The sequence below is a fragment of the Agelaius phoeniceus genome, chromosome 10, assembly GCF_051311805.1.
Source record: "Agelaius phoeniceus isolate bAgePho1 chromosome 10, bAgePho1.hap1, whole genome shotgun sequence".
NCBI classification, from domain to species: domain Eukaryota; kingdom Metazoa; phylum Chordata; class Aves; order Passeriformes; family Icteridae; genus Agelaius; species Agelaius phoeniceus.
This window is the reverse complement of record NC_135274.1, coordinates 22,635,650-22,660,082: the sequence shown is the minus strand read 5'-3', so window position 1 is coordinate 22,660,082 and position 24,433 is coordinate 22,635,650. Positions and strand designations below refer to the sequence as shown.

Sequence of the window (24,433 nt, the reverse complement as noted above, 5' to 3'; positions counted from 1 at the left end):
TGTTACTTTCCTAACTTTTTCTTTTCAGTTTTACTCAGCAGTGGTGTTTAGTTGGATTGTTTAGATTAAATTAGCAAGTGGTATGATTTTTTAATAGGTCTGTAGTGTGTTGTACACTTGAACTGAAGTTATATAATTAGACACTTCATTTTGCTTCCATTCTACATCTTTTTAGCTAATTAGTTACTTGGGTTGCTTTATTTTGCATTACGTTGTTTTCATTTGGTTAAGTACACTTCTCTAAGGGTACAGAATTAAGAACATACTAATTGCACAGCGATTTTGGCATGTGTAGATTGCCTCAGTGTCACCTAAGGACAAAGATTTCTCTGCTTACATAGTTGGCTCTATTCTTTTTGTGCCCCGTGGGCAGATGTGTCAGAGCAGACACTGTGCTCTCCAAAATCCCTTCCTTGCTCCTGCAGTCTAGTCAGAGCTTGTTGGCAGTGTCTGATGTAGCTACTTGCCCTTGGAAATGTCTTGATTTCAACTTTTAAATGTTCAGACCCACTAGTTTGGTGAAGTTTGGAGGGTTGGTGGTGGGATAGGAAGGTGATCTCAGAGCAGAGACCCAAAGGTGTTGTGAATCCAACACTGTGAGTTGTGCCTGGAGAAACCAGCAAGCTCCACCTGTCATGAGGTGGAAGGGCAGTTGTGATGCTCTCTGCTGGCTGGGAGTAAATTTTGATTGTGGGCATTGCTGGGACTGTAAAACATTTGAGCACAATACTTCTAGAAGCAAATTTCCCCCAGGCACTGAGTGTTCCGGAATCAACATGACTTTATTATAAAGTGCTTGCTCTGTGCTTGTGAGCAGATCAAGATGTCCTTTTCTTGCATTTTACTTTGAACATCAGTTATTGATGTGAGGCACCGAGTAGGCTCTAACCTGTGCCAGCTAACAAGGGGAAGCCAACAGAAATGAGAAACATTACAATTAAACTTTTGTTGCTCCAGTGCTGACTGAAGCCCGAGTGTGTCCAAGCATGTGGTGTTCAGACAACATACATATTTCTCTCTGTGGAACTGCTTTTCAAAGGAAATACTTGCTTTTATGAAAACTGTGGCCATAGTCAAGTAAATATCTTTAGGTGTGCTCTGCCACGAGAAGAGGGGCAGGTGGTATCTCTTGTGAAAGTCATGATTTCTCTCTTCTATCCCATGCTGCTGTTTAAAACTTTATCTATATGTTTATATTTGGTCTCAGTTAGTCAAACTCCCTTGAATATACTTACACCTGTGTCAAGGTTGGTGTCCAGGTGCTTGTGGGCAGCATTTGCTGGATGTTTTGGGGGTCATTGGGTGTGGAGTTGAGCGTTGCCCTAAGATGGAGTTTTGAGAGTCAGTACCTCCGTGTCCATGTGCTGACACCAGGGCCAGAGCACAGGGACCTTCCCTTGGAATGGATCTCCTCTACCCATGAACTTTTCAGGTATTGTAAGTGTAATTAATTGGAATGAGAATATCCTTTGGCTAAGGCTGTATTGGAACACTCCAAGAAGTTCCATCATTTTTGGCATACTAAAAATGGTAGCTGGCTTTGAGGTCTTCTACAGGAGCATTAGCCCCTTGTTGTCTCCAGTAAAACCACAGTGATTTGATGTTCTTGTAAAGAAGAGATACTTAAACAGAGAATAGGGAAGATGTAAAGAGAAGTGTGTTTTATTATTGAGGCTGGATTTGGATGCCTATTAAAAGAATAAGTGGCACTTAAAAACTTTTAGAGAAATGTATTTTAGAAAGGTCCAAATGTCATGGCTGCAGTTTTCTGCTGTCAGAATTAGTGCTTTTATTTCTTGAAATGCTTTCTCTTTTTTTCCCTGTGGAACAGATGCCCTCATTCCAGAGGTGGCAGCCTTGGCTCTACCTCAGCTGCTCCTTTGCATTTAGCTTGGGATGTTGCCTGTTCTCTTCATAGGAAGGGACAGAAAGCTACTGAAGTGTCAGAGTGCCTTAAAGGGATTGAATCCTGATTTAGTGGGCAATTGTAAAGATTTGTCTGCCTTTGGTTATGAGATGTGAGCTACTGACTACTGCGAAGATGTTAGATGTGAATCATCAACTTTGATATTATTTCATGGAGCTTACAGGTGGTCAGGCAGGGAAGAGTTGCTCAGCAGGTGATGGTGTGATTATCCTCAGTATCTATGTTGTTTAATTAAGGTGACTTCATTAAAAGCTTGGGATTTCTGTACAGTTGCTGTTGCCCACCGAAGTCCAGTTAACAATGTGTTTGTTCAGTCCCTAACTGGTCTCATGAGGATGCTGGTTTAGGGGTGGGATGCTTGAAAAGCTGTCCAACTTTCTTTTACAACAACCTGTCCATTACCATAACTTCTGCCCCATTCCAGTGGGTGAACTGGCTCTGTAACAGGACAGCTGGTGGAGCTCCCCAGCATGAACTGGATCTGTGGTGTTTGTCCCAGCTCTCCTGGTGCCTGTGCTGCTGGCAGCTGCCTGCCACAACTGGGATCTGGCTCTGGAAGTGGGACAGGATGTTTGCTTTTGTGGAGTGCAGTTGTTGAGGAAATTAAACGAGGGGATCTCTGAGAGGGCAAGCCACCTACATCAGATTAGGCCATTAAGATGAGGGTTGTGGGCATACTTTAAAGCATCTTATCAGGAGACTTTGGGGGGAGGATGTGCTCCTGATAGCCAGTGGTGCTTGGAAAGCTGCATCGTATCACATCTCTTTGGGCCATGGAGACGGCTGGGGTTGAGTACACAGAAAAGGGAAATCTTGAGGAAATCTGAAGGAGCTGGTCTATCCAAAGCTGTGATGCTGGAATCCTGGGGGGAATATGCAGGGGGAGGCCTGTCCTGGCCACCCCAAGGCGTTGCACACCCTCTCACATGCCAGCAGCTGGCCTGGGCAGTGACAGATCGGCAGGAATGCGCAACATTTCAAGTGTCATAAAGCTGGATATCCTTTGCTCAGGATGTTTCCTGTCCTCAAGAATTTATTTTTCAACAATATTATTGCCAAAAAATCCACAAAATGGAAGTGGGGGAGGGAAACTTGTATGTGTCAGAAGATGAGCTCCTAATTTTCCCATCTTAAGTGACGAGATAATCTTTGGATAACAGAAAAACACACACCCCTTATGTAGTGGTAAACCACCAGCATGCCCAGTTGCACATGGAATAGTCAGTGAATTCTATTTATTGCTGTCAACAATGTACAGCAATTAACCACTAGCTCCTTATAAAAAGGAGACTTTTGAGCACTGTTGATGAAAATAGTATTTAATCCCAAAGAGGGCTGAGCCTTGGGACAGGGATAGCCAGAGCAAAGCTCTTGCCACTGACTTCCACCAGGCTCTGTTGCATGTTTTACCTTTGTGTTGGTTAATGAATTAAAGCCTAAATCATAAAGCAGATTTCATTGGTGATTTGTGATAGGGTTAATCCCACAGTGAAAGCAGAGTGTGTTTAGCACTGCTACCACAGCTCCTCCATTGACGGCGGGGCCGGAGCAGCAGAGAAGTGCTTGTGGCTTCCTGCTAGGAAAATACCTTTGTGAGGCTGTTTGTATATGCTTCCTTCTGTAAACTTCAGATAGAATTCACTCGATCCCATGAATGTGGCTGTGTGTTCTGGGGTAGCTGTTGTGAACAAAGACCTTCAGCTATTAAATACAATGAGAATTTATTGTTTACCGTCTATTTTCCTGTTTGTGTTTTTAGCAACGAGTATTTTCATAAAGGATTCATTTTCCTGTAAGTTTCTCAAACTTAGCAACGTGTATTTGGCAATTCAGTAAAATTTGTGGGAGGAAGGCAGTGTAATGAAGAGGTGAGGCATTATTAGTGAAGTACCCTGTTCCTATCATCCCCGTGCTAATAAAAAGAGAAAAGAATTTGGGAAGTGTGTGGCATTCTTAAGGTTTGTAGCTGGAATTTGGTTTTGGAAACATGAGGATTATGGTGTGTGTTAAATTTAACCCATTCTCCCTGCACCCCCAGCACCCAAGAGAAGGTTTAGAGAAAGAAAACTGACCTTACACCATGCTGAGATTGCACTTTTTGAGGCCGGAGTAATGTGTTATAACAGAAATCCGAGTTGATGAGAACGTTTTAGTTGTGATGCAAAAATGATCTGGAATCCTTGGTATGTGCCAGTGGCAGGAGCTGTGCTCCCTGGAACGCGCTAAGGCTCTGGCATGCGGGCGTGCAGGGAGTCAGGGCTCAAGGACACACGGGATTTGGTAGCAGGTTAAATCCAGGGAAAAGGAGAGGGAGAATTCGAGATTTTTCTCGGCTGCTTTAGCAGTTCTTTGAACTTGCTTATTTCTGAACACGGCTTAAAGCATTCCAAGGGTCTTAGGATAAATGGAGGTATTTGTACCCATTATGTAGATGAAGGTGTATATTTGTGTCTATATGTATGTACCTTTTGACCTGTGATAGCAAACTGCTGTGATTAGATATGGGAAGAGCAGGACCCTGAATGAAGCCCACAGGAGATAAAATTGCCAAGGGAAGCTGCAAAAGTAGTTCCAGATGTATTGCATTGATGGAGAGTGGCCTGACACTGTTGTACTGAGCAGAACCCACCTTGGTTTGGTTTTGGTTGCACTGGAGATGCTGCAGTTTGGAACCAGCTGTGATTTCTGTGCACCTGTTCTGCATGTTCTTGCCACTGATTAGGTTTCTTGAATTAATGCTTTAAAGAATCTTTGTGACCTCTACCTTGCGTTTTACTATGTGCTGCACTGATTTTAACATAAGTGCCTAAAATAAAGACTTTATCCTTTGTCTGGCATAGCTATTTCTATTTGGGATGGGGAACTCACTTGCTGTAGTTCCACATTACCAGTTTGCCAGTGACTGAGTAACTTGATGACAAATGTAGATCCCTGTTACAGTATCAGTTTCAGGTCTGACAGCTGGTGTATAATGTTTTACTGCACTACATTTCTTTTCCTATACTGATTCTTCCTGGAGGGAATGGTGCCTTCTGAGAGTGAAATTCCAATCTCTTAGCTGGTCTAAAAATCCTGCTGGCTCATCAGCTGAGTGTCTGTGATGTTAGATGCCTCCACATTTCTGCATTTTTTGAAATCAGCTTTCTGTTAATCTTCGGGAATTCTTAATCCTCAGTGATGCTTCAGTATTTATGCTGTAAGCAGAATGCAGTCAGGGATTGTACAACTGCTTTTTATTTGTTTATTATTAGCCTAAGTACTCTGTCTACTGGTAGGAGGCTCAACCCACTACTATTTGTCATAAGAAGTAAATTACTAGTAACAGAGTGACTTTCCTTAATTTGATCAATTCAAGAAGTGTTAAAAAAAGCCTTAAAGACTAGTGTACCTTCAAATGTTCTTAATAATAAACATGTTATAATCTGCTCCATTTAGATGAGTATGGGTGGCTCATCTGTTAGTTTAGACCAAGTACTCTTTGGAGATTTCTATACCACTAATGTATATCCATGAGAAGAGGGAAAATCAGAGCATCTCTTCAGCTTCAGATTTAAAGACAAAAGTTGCAACAAGTTGAGGTTCTGATGGAAACAATAATAAATCTTGTTCTGCCCTTCCTTGAATAGAGAGGGTGCTGAGGGTAAAGCAGCTGGTAGTTGTGCTGAATTTCCCAGTACTAACGTGTGAGTATTTAAAACTGTGGTGCATAGTGATGACTTTGTGCAGAGCTGTAGCACTGACTTAGATGTGTTGTGCTCTAGCAGCCTCTGTGAGCTGTAAGGTACCTCTGGCACCTGTGGGATGGTGAGGGGCAGTCTGTGATTTGGATTTTTCATAGCAGGGCTTGGTGCAGCAGCACCTGAGAACATAGAGCAAGATTAGAGAAAAATCAAACTGTTGATGTTGCATCTGTGGTGATGGGAAAAAATAGTCCAAATTCATTAAGGATGAGGGAATTTCCTTAGTGAGCACCAGGAGGAGGATGAGGTGCTGAACAGGTGTTGGGTTTTGTGGGTTTGTCTGCAGTATGCACCACTGCTCATGTTCTCACCAGCAGGTTAAAGCTCCCCTGAACATCCAGGCTGTTCTTCTGTACCAACCTGGAGGTATGATTAGGGACTAGAGAGAGAAATGGGAGGAGGAATATGTTCACATGAGAGAGAGAGTGGGAGTGCTTTTTTTTTTCAACATGGGTCTATTACTTTGGGGAATATTTATAAAAATTGTTGCATAGACATGTCATCTTCCTCCCCTGGCCCAAGAGTAATATGCCATGGTGTAGGTAGAGAATAATATCAGTTTTACTTATTTTTTAAACCAGATATTGACATGTTAAATGATGACAAAGTGTCCTCCCCTTAGAAAGTGGGGAACAAATGTAATCTGCTTGAATCTCTGGGAGAACAACTGGTGTTAATGGGTAGGTGTTTGCCACTGATTGACTGTGTACTGTATTGTTAAGGTGGGTATCTCTGTGGGCTCTGTGCTGCCAAAATGTGACTGAACTGGGTCAGAATGTAAATATTAAAGAGTTGAGATTGTGCCGTACTTTCGGTGATAACACCTGGGTGTTCCAGCTTATTCACACAAACTGAATATGCCTCGATAGAGCTCCCTGGGAGTAAAATCTTGTTGGGTCATGTGTCAGTTATATCATTCAGGTAAAATTGAGCACAACTAAATTTGACTGGGAAAGCTTTTTTCCTTGCTTAAGTCCTGTGCTAATGTGGTCAGAACGCTGCAGGCAAACTCCAGCATTTGCTGATATTCTGATCTTTCTGCCTCCACTGTCAAAGAAAAGCTGCTGTCAAGCCACATTGAATTTTTCAGATTTATTTATATGCATATATACTATATTTGACCTCGACTCAGTGTAACAGTCTTTGCTCCATCAGGATTTCTATGAATTTTTCTTGCAGTAGGCAAAGTGAGATGCATGTCCAATAAAATGCGAAGGCTGTCAGGGCATGTGGTGGTAAAATGCTTTATATTTATGAAAGATAGTGTAGGAAAAAACCTCCAGAGAATTAGCCTTTCTTGTAGTTTGTGTTTTTTATCACTTGGCTTTCTTCCAGTTGAGTTATGAGATGGGTTTTCTTATATTTGAAAGGCTTGGGTATTTTGTTCTCACCTGTTTATTGAAATTCTGTGGGTAAACTGTATATTTGTATATTTTCCCCAATCCCCCAAAACTACTTGCTGTTAAGGGAATTTTCCCCACTCCTATATGCTAACCAAGCTCATTTCTTGAAATTCAGCTTTACATATTTTAGGATGCAAGGCTAATGTTTTTCTGTGCCTTTCTGAAATACTTTAATTTTTGAATTCTAGCTAGAATTATAAATAAAAAATTAATCAGAGAACATGTTAGGGGCTTTTTTAAATTGTCTTCCCAGAAAGCTGAAATCCTGTGAATGGTTATTGCTAAAAATTTTGTGTAAGAAGACTCAAAGATAAGCTCTGCTTTGTTAATTATGAATTTATTGCTGCTAGTCTGCTCTGAGCTTGTACAATGGATCTACCCTGGATGTTGTAAAGTGGCAAACAGGTTGTTTATGTCAGCCTGGGAAACAGATGAAGTTGGAGTAGTGTGGTATATCCATGGGACTGGAGATGCTGTTACAGAGCCAGGGAGAGGGAAGGACAAACTCTGGTGTCTCACAGAGCAGCAATAAAAGTGCATCTGTCTTAATTAGTCAAAGTTTTTTTTCCTCATGACAAAACCCCAGTGATGCTTAGCAGGACCAACCTCTACAGAGAACAGCTTGGAACAGGCTGCCCAGGGAAGTGGTGGAGACAGCAGCCCTGCAGGTACTGAAAAGATGTGTAAATATGGCATGTAAGGACATGGTTTAATGGTAGAAATTAGCACTTGAACTCAGTGCTCTTAATGGTCTTTTCCAACCTGAACAATTCTGATTTTTCCTTTCTGTGGTTTTCTTTTCTGTATTTGAATAGACTCTCGACTCCTGCACTTCTAAAATTTGGTAACTGGTTATAGAAATTAATTTCTCTAAGTGTAACAAGGGCAAATGAAACTTCAGGTACATGTGACGTGAAGCTTGAAAGTTGGTTTGCTTTCTGCTGCTGTCTATTTAAGTTTTTTTGCTTGACTGGAATTTTGTCATCTAAAGGATTTGGAAGGTTCACTTGAGCTTCAAGGGTTTAATTAGCTTCATTGGAGCTGTGTGTGCTTGTATCAGTAGGGAAATATAAAGAAGCATGACTGTCCTGTTTTTGATTAAATACAAACTTGGAATTAAAAATTCAGTTTGCAGGAATTTGCTTTCCTTTACTTAGCTCACCCTGGTTCTTATTATTGGCTCATATATATCTCTTCACTTTCCACAGCTTTCTTTGAAGCCCCTTAGTATTACTGCTCATACCTGAAAGCTGTAGTATCAAAGTCAATAGGTGAAATAGTAGGAAACTTTAATTAACAAAGACTTGTAACTTATAAATGAGTAACTCCTGTAACTGGTAGGATTGGGGCTGCTGTCTTTTGACTTCAGCCAGGGTGGGAAGAGCATCTGTCCTGCTGGCACCATGCCTTGAGCCTGCCTTTCACCCAACACTTCTGTGTTTGGTGTACTTTTAAGTGCTGTAGGTTTCCCAATTCATAAGACAAACTGTTCAGTACTTTAATGTTTTTGTTGTTATCAAAGACCAATACAATTTATGGAGAATAATTTTCATCTATTACCTGAATGATTTGCCCGAGTATGGGAATGAGCTTAGATGGGTGAGGATTCACAATGAAAGTGGATACATACCACTGAGTGCTGGGTGACCCCGCTGGATTGTCCCTGCTGTATAAACAGAACTTTGTTTCTCCTTCAGTCTGTGTTACAAACTGTGCTCCACTTCAGGCAGGTAGCAAACCCCAAAGATTTTCCCTTTTAAACCATTTAATCAATAACCTGAGCTTTCTAGCTGCAGCAAGTGGCACATTTCTGCATTCAGCACAGCATTTTCTGTCTAGAGACCACTGGCTTCCCACCCTAAAGAAGCAACTCCCCAGCACTCTACACTTACGGTTTTTTCATTCATTGATGATTTTTTATCATTGGAGATAAAAATCTGATACCTGGAGTAGGAGAGACTTCTTTCCCACTGGATAAGGTCCTGGATACCAAAATTACTCAATCAAAAATGGAACAATGACTTGACTTGGTGTGTATGGTTTCTTTTTCACTGGTGAGTTTCAGGTCTTTGTTTAATGTAAATCCCTGTCTATCTCCAGTTAGAAGAAACCTTCATAGAAGGCTTCATTGCCATGAAGCAGTTCAGAAAAGTAGATAAATCCTGAAAAATGTACTTAATGCTGTGTGAAAGTGAGGTATGGTATAATAATATTTTTTCTCTTGATGCTGGGAAGTTATGGCGTGGTGGGTCTTGGGTTGGTTTTCTTGTTACTGGTGTGGTTTGAGCACTTGGATTTTGTGAGCAGGATGACAATGGCGGGCTCAGCTTTCCTCCTCCATGAGAAAGCTCTGGGGCAGCCGTGCAGAGGTGCTGCCCCGTGTGAATGCTGCTCCTGACTCCCAGGGAGGAGTGGGAGATCTCTGTGGAGCTCTTTCCCACAATAGCACAATGAGCCACTTTGTCAGCCCGGAGTCAGGTTAGCGGGGAATGGCGACAGCAGCCCAGTTTGTGTTGCACAAAGGTGTGCTGAGACCTTGTTGGAAATGGGATTTGGTATGCAGGCTTTTCAAGAGCTGCAGATTGATATGGTAGATAGCCTCTTTTTTTTTTTTCCCTGCTTCTTAGTTTAATTAGGGGTAAAAAAAAAAATGATCCCCACCCCATTGATTCCAGTAGATTCCCCATTGCACAGGAACTCCAGGAGAGATAACCAAGGTCTTTGTGGTATTATTGCAGAGAGATTATTATTTGAGAGAGCAGAGTGGAAGGGGAGGGTATTTATCGACAAATGCTGTGCTTATCAACCTGTAACCATGATTAATACCTTGGCCATTAAATGGAGGAAGAAAGCAAATAGATGAAGCATACTTGTGCCTTATCTGACTTTCACCTTTGTGCAAGAATGTCTCTTTGCATAGAGGTTCTGCCCATGTCCCTGGGCACGTTCCTGGGCTTGCAGCCCTGATCTGGGGGAATTCAGCACTTAATAAAAGTATTATGAGAGTGTAAAGATGTGCTCCAGTGCAAATGTCTGCAGGATCAGGGCCCAATTTGTAGACAGGTGTAGGTCTGGACTGAAGGGAGTTTGTCCTCCTCATGCAAATTGCTTCAAGCAAATAGAAGGTTATTCCAAATGTGTTTAAATTTACTGAAGATCTTGCTAGAGCTTCCAAATTGCTTTTGTCAGAAGCAATGCAGAGTACAGAGAACCTGAAAAGAGTGATCATTTAGTTGGGAAGTGTGCATTTTGTCTCTGTTGTGTAGATTGGCTCTCTGCACTTAAGAGACCAGTTTGTGTGCTGGGTGTCCCAAACTGGGTGTCCCAGTTTGTGGAGGGAGGAGTGTTGGAACACTGTCATCCTCCTCTCCTTGCCCTGGCAATGGGGCACCACAGCTGGAGGAGCTCTGTGCTTTCCTGACCTGTGGAGAGGCAGATGTCATCAGAGAATCACGAGAGTGGTTTGGCTTGGAAGGAATCTTAAAGCTTCTCATTCCACCCCTTGCCATGGGCAGGGACACCTTCCACTATCCCAGGTGGCTCCAAGCCCTGTCCAGCCTGGCCTTGGACATTTCCAGGGATTGGGCAGCTGCAGCTGCTCTGGACAACCTGTGCCAGGGCCCCACCACCCTCACAGGGAAGAATTTCTTCCTAATTATATGATCTAGGTCTACTCCTGACTTGTGATCTTCTAGAAAAGCACAGAGATGCTGAGTGCAGTTGGGAGAGTGTGTTGTACAGTTGGCAATTAAACAGCTCCCAGAACTCTCTTAACTCAAATGTCTCTGAGGGTGGACAAGCAGCAACAAATTAGTTTGAAATGTTAATTGCTGCTTGTATTTTTGGAAGCTCATAAAATAATTTCCCTTGAAAAGAGAAAAAAGTTTGAAGTAGTTGCTATTTTAAAGCCAAGTTGTGCCAAAAACAACACCACCAAAAATACTGGGGAAAAAGTAATTGGCCACTATTGTGCAAGAAGAGTTAAATTCAGCCTATGGCTGCTTAGAAGAATTAGTGTGAAATAGTGTGAGAATTGTGTGCTTGAAAACTTCTCTATTTTTGCAGCTACATCCCTCATGAGTCCCTTTATCCGTTGTGATTAATACGGAGGAAGGTGAGGAAAGAAAGGTGTGAGAACAAAGAAGGAAAGGAATATAAATAGCAAAAATGACTAACTTAATTTTCAGATTGAAGAAGCAGCACAGAAAAACCCACATGGTGAGACTGAGTTGTATACAAGTTGTCTCTGCAGCTTGCTGTTCTGCCAGCAGTGCAGGCTGTAGCCATGGTGTGTTTGCATGTTTTGGAATTGATTTTTGACCAGCAGATGAATTTGCTGCTCTAATATTATTTGCAGAAGTGAGAATGCTGTGGAACCATTGGATTAGCTTGTCTGCCTGTGGCTTTCTGCTCAGCCATATCTAATATAAGCCTAATAAAAATTTTGAAGGTCTGTTTCACCCATGGTGTATTTTATTCCCTTAAATCTAGTTACACTAGGTTTGCACATGAATGTGATGGCCCTTCAGGCACTGCACACCCCAGGCATGGGTGGTGATGGGAGGCAGGGCAAGATTGCTTTTCCTACACGAGTTTTCACAAGGTTTCTCCCTGGAAAACCAAGGGGGAAAACCCCTAGTGGGGTGAGGTTTTCCTTTGGTAAAAGACTCCTTTGTGTGCCAGGTTGCTTTATTCCAGTTATTTCATCAGAGCTATTATCTGCTGATTAGTTGTACTTGCCTTGTGAAATGAGACACTCCTGCATGATGCAGTTTGACCTGATATCCCCATTCCTGATGCTCATTTCTGGTACATATTTGAAGTTACTTGGTTATTCCATTTCTTCCTAAGGTTAAGCTAGGAACCAATTTTTAGTAGTTTTTCTGTTCCTGAATGGCAAACATTTCCTGTGAGGGGTGTACAGCTGGTTACAGCACACATTTGTTGTTCTTTAAGATAACGGAGTTTCAAGCCTGGAAAATTTGAGGTCAAATTTTAGGTCTAAATAAATGCAAACTACTGAAAATCTTCATATCATTACCCTCTGGATTGCTGCCTTGGAAATCTAACCAGTGTGGGGAAGAAACAATGTTAACTTTCCTTGATCCTGTGTAGAATTGAACGCTGCTGATAATTCCGTGTTCAGAGATGGAATGTACCACGCACATTGAAATCTGTTGTTGTTTAAAGTAAACTAGAGGGGAATAAACCCACTGATTAATTGCAGTGGTTAAGTTTTGAGAGGATGTTTATGCTTTTCAGCTTGCTGGAGATAGGATCCAGCTACTGTGGCTTTTTCTGTGAAATGGCACAGGGAGCAAGCAGCAGGCATTTCACTACCTCTTCATAAAATGCCAGTGGATTGTGTGTATTCCCTCTAATCTGTTTTCTTTTGTCATAACAGATTTTTAGAATTGCATGTATTTCTTCAAAATTGTTATGAAGAAGCCCGGCTGTTTGGATGCTTCCAAATTAATCTACCGTGTTTTGTAATTAAACAGAGCAAGAATGTGTTCAGGTTTCAGTGGTGCTGCAGACGGATGTGATTTAACTAAACTAACGAAGGCACATCAGACAAGACAAATTCCAGACTGTTTGTGCCTTGACCAACCATCTGTGCACATACCTCCAGGTACTGCTCATGTCTCAAGAGGCTTTTCTACATGAGCAATTATTACCACTCCTCTTTGAATTGGAGTGGCAAGCCATGGCAGGAGTCTCTTGAAAGCAGCTATATTTACCACTCTGCTCTTCAGTGAAAAATACAATTGTGTTATGTATGTTTTAATTAATCCTGAATTTCAACGTGTGCTGTACAAAATACAGTAGGCAAATGGGGCAGTGTGTGAGTTCTCTCATCTCCTGCACATGAATTCCAGCATCAGCAGGAATGTGCACAAGGAGCACTCCTCATTCAGAGCCTTCCTAGTGGGTTGTAGATCCATATTCAATTCTTAGTGTCTGGGAATATGTATGTACAAATAAGACTGTGTATACATATTCTCCTTGTACTAGCAATTTTTTTTCCTAGTTATTTTTCTTTCTTATTCAAAAGGTTATTCAAAATTACTCTGGACAACCAGCCATTTCTTCAGCTATATAATAACCAGCAGTAACATGATTTGACATGCCAGACTTTGATAGGGTTCTTCAATTGCACATATAATGTCCTGGAAAATAACAAATAATTTCAGGACTATTTCTCTTTATGCAAGAAGAATAAGATATGCTGCAGGTAATGGCTTCTGTGAATACTGAATGACTTTTTAAAAAAAATTCTCATTATGTTTCACTGTATATCTTTTCCAAAGTGATTTTTTTGTCTAGAAATATTTGAGTCTTCCCTATTTTCAGGGCATGTGTTTCTAAAGATGTGTTTGACCTCTCAGTGTGCCAGGTGGGACTCCCTCAGACATGAACCTATGATTCCATACAAATCTTTTAACCATGGCAAAGCCCTTTTAAGCAATTCCTCATGCCTCTTGTCCTGGTTATAACAACAGCGTGGTAGAAGAGGGGTTCCTATAGTACGTGTATTAAAGCAGAGGTAGAGAGAATTATGTTGGACTGTGTAACCCTGTGTGTGTGCCATCTGTGTGTAAACTTTGTCATGGGGAAGTAGTAAGGGTTTTTTTTGTTGTTGTTTTTGGGGGTTTTTTTTTGTTGTTGTTTTTGGGGGGTTTTTTTTGAGCTGGAAAGAGAAAATTCTTCCATTTTAAGTTTATCCTGTGTGCGTTTCAAGTATTTTTTTAAATCAGGCTAGGATTGAAGGTGGGGTAGCTTCTTCCTCTTTTTGCAGCGTGTTCTCTTCTATTCAGGCAGAATACCCCTGATTATGCATTGCAGGAGTAAAATGTGTGTTTAGCACTGAATTTTAGTTGTATAGTAAATAAACCTGTGTATGTGGCTCTACTTGGTATTGAAACTCTCTGTCCTTGCTGAAGTACAACTTCTGTAATTCCAGATGATTGTGATAAAAAAGCAGAACACTTTGTTCAGGAACTTTTAATGGTCTGCTGCAGGGAAATAAAAATCAAGTCTTTGCAAAGAACAGTCACAGGACTCAATATTCACAACTCCTCTTGCTTCTGCCAGGTTCTCTGCATTCATCTGCCATAGCTGGAAGAGGTTCTTTGGCTTTGTAAAAGACAGAAGGTAGGAAGAAAATCACAGAAAGAAAAATGTTCTTGGCTTCCAGCCCTATAAATAAGCATGGGTGAAACCTTCTAGGAAAAGTAGAATTGGGTATCTTGATGTGGTTCACACTGCTTTTGGAATTTCAGGAAAACTGACGTAACCTGTTGGGTCACGTTGTTTGACCATACATGGACATTGGGTTTTAGATAGTTACACTTCATTCTTCTGTGTGTTTTAATTTTCTCTCTAGTGCCATGTGCAACTAATTTATGTGTTACTAATTCACATATTGAATTAATTTAAGGAAATGGAGTCATCTCAGGGATCAGTAGAAGGCTGTAGTACTGAATTGAAAATCAAGTTTCCAACAGTAACTTGCAGACATCAAAAGATTTGGAAGTTTTGTTTGGGGACAGAGACATCAAACTTGGATGGTTGTTTCTTCCTTGCTCTACAGCAAAGTGGAAAGCTGTGATTTCCATATTCCTGGAGGAAGCTAGACAGGGAGATGCAGCCTCTCACTCCTCGTTGGCGTTGTTGTGACCTGTCCCAGCCAAACCTAGGGAATGTAGACGCACAGGAAATATCTTTTTAAAATTTAAATATAGTCAGCTTTCTAGACAAAACCCCAAATTTGAGTTAGTACCTGAAAAAAAGGGCTGTGGGTTAGTATTTGGCAGTTCATATTTTAGCTAAGGAAGAATTCTAATATCCTGGAATGTGACCTGGCTCTTTGAGCTGTGTCTGGTGTTTGCTTCTATCGATGTTCCCAATTTGCAGGAAAAAAAACAATTGTATTCAGATCTCACTTTCTTTGTATTAATCAGCTTTGCATCCCCTGAGGGAGGAGGAGCAGTGGGCTTTGGGAGGGGTGTGAAAGCACAGTTAATAAATCTGTTTTAAGTAGGATGGGTGAACAAATAAGCTCAAAAAGTGTGTGAGGCCCATGTTTCCAAAGGGTTTGGCTTTGCAGTGAAGTCTGCCAGTCTCATGGTAGATGTCCTCACTCTGCCTGGAGTACATATTTGTGAAATAATGCCCAAAACTCCTGCCAGTGGCTGTGCCTTGTAGCCAGTACTGCTGCTTGTATCATCTCTGGTGGGGTTGTACCAGACCTGACAAATAGAGGAAGCCCTTTTTATTTATGCTTTCTTATTTTTTTTGTTTTCTCCTTTCAAGTGAGGCAAGTGTAGGACACGGCTGTAGTGACAAACCATTAATAAAGCAAAAGGAATGTAGCTGCAACACTTTAAATAATGACACGTAGCAAATAAATGTCAACATATCCGTTGTTGTGCCTGGAATGGAAATATTACTTGGAAAATATGTTGCTTCAAGCTACAGTATGGGTTTTTTTCCTCAAGAAAATAGTATCAGTGTGATGTTTAAACTGCTAAAGCTTGGCTTTTGGATTCAGACTAAATGAACGTGTCATTTGTTTGGGGATTGGGGTTTTGTTTTATATGGGTTTAAAATGGTTTCTATGAATGTTTTGTTCTTTACAAATGAACTTTAAATGTGAATATATACATTTGCACACAGGGCAACTATAGATGCATAAATAACTGCATGTATGGCCAGAATAGTTGGAGGTACAGCTGGCTATTGACTAAATCAGTCTGTTTCCTGAAAGCTGTTCATTAATGGTGTTCATTATTGGGCTCTTTCAGTCCTTTTCTTAATCCCAAGCAGTTAAGAAATGGCTCAAAACACCTGACATATTCTCTTCTTCCTTGGTAAACAAACAGAACCCCCAAAAAGTGAAGTCACACTGCCCCACTCCCCCTCCTCCACCCCCAAATCCCAACACCTGTGAATATTGTTGTTGGACTCGGATGTTTCTCTAAATTAAAACCTGAAACTGTCAAGTAATGAGAAGCAAAAGCTTTAGGATGTACCACCCTAACAACATCTGTGTCTCAGGCTTCTGGAGAACTTCTGTCCTGTAATTGAGTCTTGGATAAAAGGAGGGATTTAATTTAAAGGTGGATGGAAAATACATTGCCTCTGTTTATGTCTTGGTGAAGTGATGATTAGAAAAGTGGTGTTTTCTCACAGATGAGAACAGTGGAAAGAGCTGTGAGAGTTGTGCTAAATTTGGTACCGAGTTCAATTAAAATGCTGGTCTTGAGCTGTGTGGCTGGAGGTCACATTGCCAGGTTTGCACACCTTCTGGAAAACAAATGTACTTTCAATCTTCTGGTTCTGCTTAGATGTGAAGGGGCCTGTTTGATGACAAAAGATAGGACACATGTGATTCAGTCTGTGTGGGCACTGCCATCACTTCTAAATCACACAAGTGCTTTTCCTCAGGAGCTGGAGGAGCAGCTCTTGGTCAGGCTGATGTTTCTGATCATGAGGCTGTGCAGGTGGTGGGATTGCAGTGAGCTCTGGAAGAGGTTGATGAAAATGAAGGCGGTGTATTTCAACTAAACTAATAATTTAGTTGTTGGACAAAAAAAAAAAAAAGTCCAACAGTATTTGGGCCCAAGGGGATATAAGATATGTAGCATCCAGCATCCATGGAATGGGATGCTCCAACCCTGGTGAGGCTGGCTCAGTCCTTCATCCCCTCTGAAGCAGCTGAGTTAAACTCCTGGTTTATGGCTCTTTAGTTATGCCCCATGCTCTTTGCCAAAAATTCCCCTTTCTGTACTCTGGAGTACTCTGATCATCTTGTGCCATCTAATCACCTCTGCTGCCACCTAAGTCACAGCATATTTTTTTCCTAACTTGAGTTTGGGATGTATATGAAATGATTCAGGATAACACTGGGATTCTCTGGCAGGAGGTGTACTAAGGAGGTTGCTCACCACTGGACATGTGAGGTTGCTTTGCTTTAGGAGTTGTTGAGCAGAAGTCTAGATAAGCTGTGTGCTGAGATCATCCATGTTATTCACTAGAGCTGTGTCATTGCCCCATGAACCAGCATGATGATACCCTTAGCACTGAGTTAAGACTTGTTTTTACAGGGCAGCTTCTCATGGTTATACTGATGCTCACATATCACATCAGTTAGCTGTGAGAGGGGGAGGGTGTGCTGGAAGTGATGTGTGATTTTTCACAAATCCTTACGTGATGTCATCATTTTCTGTTGCCCTTCCTAGAACGGGGTGTTCAGAACAGTGAGGATGTGCTGTCCCTCCTGCTCCAGCAGAAGCCTTAATCCTTTTGGGTTGTGATTAAGTGGAAGTCAGGTGTCTGGTCTTTGTTTTGTTGTGGCAGTTCACACTGTTTACAGGGCCCTAGAAAGAAAATAAAGGTGTTTGGCTTTGAAGTGTGGCTGTTGAGTGAAATTGCTGTAACATCTTAACCATGCTGGTGACACAGTTTGAAGAGATGTGGCAGCAAGCAGGATGGTGATTTAAGAGCAAAACAGTAAGTGTCTCAGAACCTGCCTATTTCAGCAGTGAAGGCTGAGGTTTATAACTGTGGGAAAGAGTGGAAATCTGGCTCGTTGGTTTTTGGAATTATTGCATGGAAACTTGACTTTCCTTACTCTTGATCTAAGTTAAAACCTCCATTCAGAGCCCTGAGCTCCTGTTACAAAAACCAGGGCTCCTGCTGAAGTTCCTGAATGGCAGAACGACCTTCTGAAGTGCAGCAGGGTTTCTGCAGGGTTTTTAACTGCTGTTTTCTCTTGCAGGAAGTCTGTTGAGGAAAATTCTCCATGAATGTACGTCACAATGATGATGACCGACCAAATCCCGCTGGAGCTGCCGCCGTTGCTGAACGGGGAGGTGGCCATGATGCCCCACATCGTGAATGGCGATGGATCACAGCAGGTCAGAAACTGCCTGCCTTAAATAAACTTATTTCTGGCTCAACAAGACATTTTCAGGATGGGGAAGATGGTTTTCCGTAGCACTAGGGAGTGCAGGGTGTTTCCTGGGTTGTAGAAATCTGCCTTTCCGCTGAAAAGACTTAAAAAGCAATGATTAAAGTGTATCATTAAATTCAATGTTTGTTAGCATGGGTGTTCACTGAAGTAAAAATAGTGGAATTGAAAGAGTCCCTATAAATGCTGCGTATTTGAGGGTTTTGCAGGAAGTTAGTCTTATGATTTACTTGTGCTCACTCTTGTCCAGACATCTTACTAGCATTTCTGGTGAGATTTTAAGATTTTAAAAATGCTGAGAAGAGAAAAAAATGGAAGTAAGAAAAGAAGTGGAGAATAGCAGTGATATTTGCTATTCTTTGCTTACCTCACTATACCTTTCCCAGCAGGTCTGTGTGCTACCCTGTGCTTCATTAAAAGAAGCAGGTGTGAATTTTGAGTGGGTTTTTGAACAAAGGCAAAAGCAGTTTGCCTTTACAGCTTGCTTTTATTTTTTTTTTTCTGGGAGATGCTCTCTAATAAGCTTGATCAGAAGTGAGTGGCATGATCATAAGACCACAGCAATGCCTTCATGTCACGATACAGCCTTGAGGTTCAAGCTAGTGGGTGGTAGGTTCCCAAATATGTCACCTGAGGTCAAGGGGTCTCTTTGGAGAACATCTATCTACCCTGGCAGTATTTTTCTGCTGCTCAATTTGGTTCTCCCCTTAACATGAGAAATTTCAGCCAAGTGTTGTAACAAAGGTAGAAGCAAGCTGTCCTTCTTGAATCAATATAAGAGGTCATTTTGTTACTTCTTGTTCCCTGGATCATTTGTTCCTCCTTCCAAGCTGTGTTTTGAGTTAGACCAGCCTCAAGAGGAAGAATAATTTCTGCTTTCCTGGTGAGCTTCTAAGTATTTTTAGTTACCTGAAATCTCATTATGATGTAGACTTTCATTGTTGTGATTAGTTTGGTTTTTAAGTCATTTTTGCCAAGTGTGCTTTGGTTTGAAAAAAACAGAAAGGAATGTTTTCAGTGGCTGTATTTACCAAATCCAATATTGCTACACTTAGATGAAGGAACAATTTTATTCATACTAAAAAGGATAATTGTTCTTTAAGTACACACTTGCTTCCTCGCTGGAAACCACTTACCAGGTCAGACTGTCTTGTCAGTGTGTCCTTCTGTGTTCCAGAAAGAATAAGTGAAATCTTCTGAGCCCTCCTTTGAGATGGTGCTCTAAGCCCAATCTTTCCATTTCCCCATCTTTGATGATTCAGCAGCCTGGCTTGGCAGATGCCTCTGTTGCCTTTAAAGTAGTTTCTCAGCTAATGTTTTGCATTAAAAAGAGCTGCAGGTGCACTGGAAGCACATTGCTTCTTGCTTTTGCTGTGTTATGCAAGCACAACTCAGTAGAACAGTTCTGGGCCAGGTCCCTCTTCTGTGTGTTTGCTGGATGATGCTTTTGGATCTCATCTCCTTATCTCTTGAAGTACCTGTAGCTGAAATACCAGTTTCCCCATGAGGCTTTTTTGGGTTCTATTATGGATGTGCCCTTCTCTGTTGCAAAGCTTAACTACCTCTATGCTTTGTCATTTTCATCCTACTCCTGAACCTTTAGGTGATGTCTTTGCTTTTTAAAAGTACAGTTCTAGAGATGGAATGAAGTTGGAATAAATGCTTTGTTTGATCTTTGCAAATGAACTATGTTAATTGCTCTTAACGTGGTTTGTTGTAACGTGGAAACAAGTGTTGAGCGTTTGTTGAAAGAGATTTATTTTAGTTACTTGTGAGGTGGGAAGAGGCTTCAGGTTAGATTCACACAGGAATGACTTCCTTAAGAAAGGTGGTTTATATGACTCCATAAATAGGTTCTAGCTTTAGGAGGACACACATTTACAGGGTGTAATTACAGTCTCCATTAGAAGCTGGTGGTGAGAAAGCATCCTAGCAGAGCTGGTGCAGGATGAGGAGTGTGGAGTTTTGCAGGCTGCAGTGTGGCCAGCAGGCAGGGGCTTTGGGGCTGACAGAATGGAGGTTCTGATGGAGAATGGAGGCTCTGGGTGCCCTGGCTGTTGCTCACCCTCGTGTGTTACTGGATTTGTGAAGCCTCAGCTGTGCCAGCACCACAGAGCTGCATTAAAGAGCTGTGCCTGGAAATGCTGAGCTCCAGGGAAAAGCCTTTCCTCAAAAGACCCGTTCTTACACACAGAATAAAACAGACTGGAGCTGGTGAAACACCTTGGCCTTGCCAGCAGCCAGCTGGAGAGTGATGCAAAAGGCAAATCTGCCAGTGAACAGGCCTGCAGTGTAAGACAATCGCATGGGAACATTCCCTTTCTTTATCTTCCTGAGAGTCAGGGCTAGAGAGCTGCACAAGGCAGGGCAAGGAATGTCTCTGCCTGCTTGACAGTAATCCCTCTCCTCTAGACTACCCAAAATGGCATTTCTAGCACTGACTTTTTTTTTTTTTTTTTAGTTTCCCACACTTTATTTCCACTACTGCCGACTGTGTTTAATGCTTTCATGTTGCTTCCAGAGCTGTTTCTGCTTCTAATCCACTTGTAACTCCTTAGGGGATTCAGGGAGCAATAATTAACCTTTTGGTCCAAGAATTTCAATGGTTTCCTGTAGGTATACTCCACTACAAGCTCTAAAAAGCTTGGAGTATAAAGTGGAGGGGCAGCTAGCTGTGCTACAGCACATCTGTACAGAATGTTGGGCTAATTAATTGGGAAGTTTTATTTCAGCTTGGTTCACTCATTGCACCTGCAGAGGTGGAGCAGATTTTCTGCTTGCCTGCCCTTTGTGAAGCTGTGTTTACCTACCCTGTGGTTTCACCACTTGGCTTGAGCTTAGGCACTGTACATAGTGTGTGCTTGTTCTTGTCTTTTAGGGTCACAGGCTTTAAATGAGGGAGACAAGAGTACAGCTGAATGAGGAACAAGATTTGGTGCTTTCCTGTGCACCTTGCAAACAACTGAAAGCACTTTAGCTGGGTTTTGTACTGAGCCACAGCATCTGAGCTGGGTGAATGAACTTGCTGCCAAAATTTAGTTACTTCTTTGTGGTTTCTCGATTTATTAATTTATTTTATTTTTACTGCTTCTTTGGTGTGTGTGTTTTAAGGTTGGATAAATCAGGAGGTTCAGGATCTACCACTTGTGGGTTTTGCTGTAAAGAACACTCATGGTAAACTGTCTAAATTGCTTCATGCCTCTATTAATACCATTAATACCTCTACTTTTTGTCCAGTCAAAAAAAAAAAAGTGTTTTTTTTTTCAGACACAACTGAAGTATCCATTTTTAAAAGTCAGCTTTATTGTTTAAGATGTAGCATGTTCCCTGATTTTTCTTACTGAAGAGATGCTGAAAGTGTTTAGCCTACCTGCTCTGTGTGACTGAGGGATGTGTTCCTGAGAAGAGTATTGCACACAGAATGCTGTGACTTCCCTGGTCCTTCCTGTGGGGATGCACCTGGAAATTTAGTGGGGCACATTCTTTTAAAGTAGATAATGGAATGGGTACAAGTGATTGTTTTGTTGTTTATTTTCTTTTCCCAAAAGATGCAATGCATTCCATAAGTTATGTGCCATAGAAACAGTAATTACAATAAATGTTAATGGTTTCAGGCATTTGTGAGGAACCTGTGGCTGGATCCCAGGTGTTGCCTATGATGTTGTGCTCCCCAGCTGTGTGAAGCACAATATATCTCATGGAAGGGAAAAATCTCCACAAGGGGGGAATGTTTAATGTGGGCTTTGAATAAACCTAAGCCCTGCAAGCTGCTCTTTGACCTCAGTGAGGAAAATGTTCTCGTAAGGGGGAAATCCTTTAGGTGAGCTCTGGGGCTGAATAGCATCCCATAGATTCAGGTGAGTGTCATCCCTCTCACTGCTGTGAGAGGCCACAGAGCAGGTGGAGGGTGAGGGTCTGCCTTGAGTGCCAGTTTTCTCTTGTGCTGTTGTGGGCTCAAACTCTTGCATAAATAAACCAGTAGTGGCACTTACTTACCATAAGTAAACCAGTAGTGTACAAAAGAGATAATAGTGTATGCCCTTGGTCCTTGTCAGGTGGCATTTCTGCCTTTGTATGAGAGTGTTTCCCCACAGTATATGTAGTTTTATATCATGGGGTGGTTTGGATGGAAGGGACATTAAAGCCCATCTCTTTCCATCCCCTGCCATGGCAGGGACACCTTCCACTGTCCCAGGTTGCTCCAAGCCCTGTCCAGCCTTGCCTTGGACATTTCCAGGGATCCAGGGGCATCCACACTTCTCTGTTCCAGGGCTTCCCCACCCTCATAGTAAAAATTCCTTCTCAATATCCAATCTAAAACTTCCCAGGCTCAGTTTATTTATTTCTGAACCTGAGCTTATGCCTGCATTGGCTTTGTGGGCACTTCTTTAGTCTCTTCCCCTGCTTCCCCTGGCCATGAGAGTTGGATATTGGGAGCAGGGGAGGCACGAGTGACACATGCTTGGCTTGTCATGCAAACTTAGTCTGGACATACTCTGTGGGATTATAAATATTTATAGTAGCTATGCAACTCAGTAACATTCATCACTCAACAAACATGACTTTCAATAAAACAGAATGACATTCTTAAATGCAAAATTAGTGCAAAAAGAGCTTTATGGAGATAACAAGCCTTCTCTGAGGATGCAGCAGGTATGGCTGGGCTTCACCCCCAAGTGGATTAAACTGCTGAGTTAAACATCAGAGTACTTTTTAGGGGAAAGAAGAATCCTTTGGGATTGTGCTGCTGATGCCCTGCTCCCAGCTGTCCTGTGCTCCAGCTTTTTGGATGGGAGGAGGCCATGGACTGGAAGTGGGCTGGGGTGACCTTGGACATGAGACCACACCCTGAGATGCTGCCAGCCAGCAGTGAGGGCTCCAAGTGACCCTTCAAGTTCTTCTCCTCTGTTGCCATCTCATAATTATGCATACTTGGGATGATGAATATTGGAAGAGGCATAGCACAATTAAAGATCATCTGGGTTTGTTTTCATTAAAATAGAGATGTTATCTTTACACCTTTTTTTTTATTGTTTTCCTCAGATTTTTTAATTAAAAGCTTTAGAAACGAGGCTTCTCCTGAAGATCCCTTGTGTGAAAGAGGAAAGCTGTGTTCCAGGCTGCAGAATATGGTTTTGTTGTTTATGAGGACTTGGGGAAAAATAAATCACGGAATTACTTTTATATACTTAGTGTGTCTAAACAAAAGAAGTTGCAGTGTGCCTTGGCATTTTTTGTCCCAGGCAACTGGGACAAGTCAGGGGTGTTGGCTGGAAGGTGCCCTATATATAATATTCAACATGTGCTGGCTTTAATGGTTTGGCCTCATTCCTGCATCTCTCTGGTCAGTGCTGTGCAGCTGTGAGCTCTGGGGGGACTGGGTGGTGGGATGGGTTATGGGCAGCACCCCAGTACTCCAGTTTTGGGAAGGGAGGAGCTGGGCATGGGTTGCAGCCTCTGGAAGGAAGCATGGGGAGCATGGTTGCTGCTCCCAGGTCTGAGGCCACTTTGGTTTCATGTCCTGCCTTTGTGCCCAGCCCTTGCTCCACTGTTGACCCACGTCAGTCACACCTTGGCTATTCCTGTTTGCTCTTGATATTGCTGCCTTCCCCCAGCAACAGCCTGTAAATGTTTTCTTGGGCTCCAAAGGTGGCTGGTTTGAGCATCTGTCAGTAAGGAGTTATTTCCATATCTATAACATTCTAATAGAAGCTACTGTAGATAAGTGCCAGGCTCTGCCTACAGTCTTGTGATGGGGGGACAAAGCTGTGTGGCTGCTGCTCTGCAGGAAACAAATTTGTTACTGGAACAATTTGTTTGTCTTTAAAACACCTGTGATTAGGCAGGGATGAAGCTGCTTCATTTTGACCATCAAAAGCAACAGCTGTGATTGGGAATATCACCTTTTTTAATGCAGAACCCCAAGGAATTATTGTAAAGGGACAACTGTGCCTGTGCTGATGTGGACACTTGTGCTGGGATGGACTCCTGGGACAGGAATTTGTAAATTTTCTGATAACTCTGGGGTAGGCACGAGCCTTGGGTAGGAAGAGGAATCTGTCTGTCCTGCTTTAGGGAAAGGATGGAGCTTTACATGTACAGGGCATCAGTCATAGGTAGAATCTGTGTTTTGAGGAGCTGGACCAAGTTCTTCCAAAGTTGCAAAGGTCTTTAAGGGCTTCTGACTTATGTTAATCCAATTTGTTAGTAAATAACCAGCTTTTAGGGCTATTGGTTTAGACACGTAATGCAAATGAGCTGATGAAATATTTCTGATTCTTGGCCTCTGAGTTCTGGTTTCTTGTTGATTGCTTGTTTTGGGTTTTTTTTATTAAGCTGGATGACATTGCTGTGCTCTGCACATCTTTTGACCTGTTGCCCGTGTCCT

At 42.0% G+C, this 24,433-nt stretch overlaps 1 protein-coding gene across 1 annotated transcript in view; it reads left to right on the top strand.

The window, feature by feature from the left end:
• The window catches only part of FNDC3B (fibronectin type III domain containing 3B), a 186,403-nt gene that overhangs the window by 18,876 nt on the left and 143,094 nt on the right, over positions 1-24,433 (top strand). Inside the window, exon 2 of the mRNA XM_054639573.2 lies at positions 17,854-17,992. Within this exon, the coding sequence (XP_054495548.2) occupies positions 17,882-17,992 (111 nt within the window). The 5' untranslated portion in view covers positions 17,854-17,881. The remainder of the gene's footprint in view (positions 1-17,853; positions 17,993-24,433) is intronic.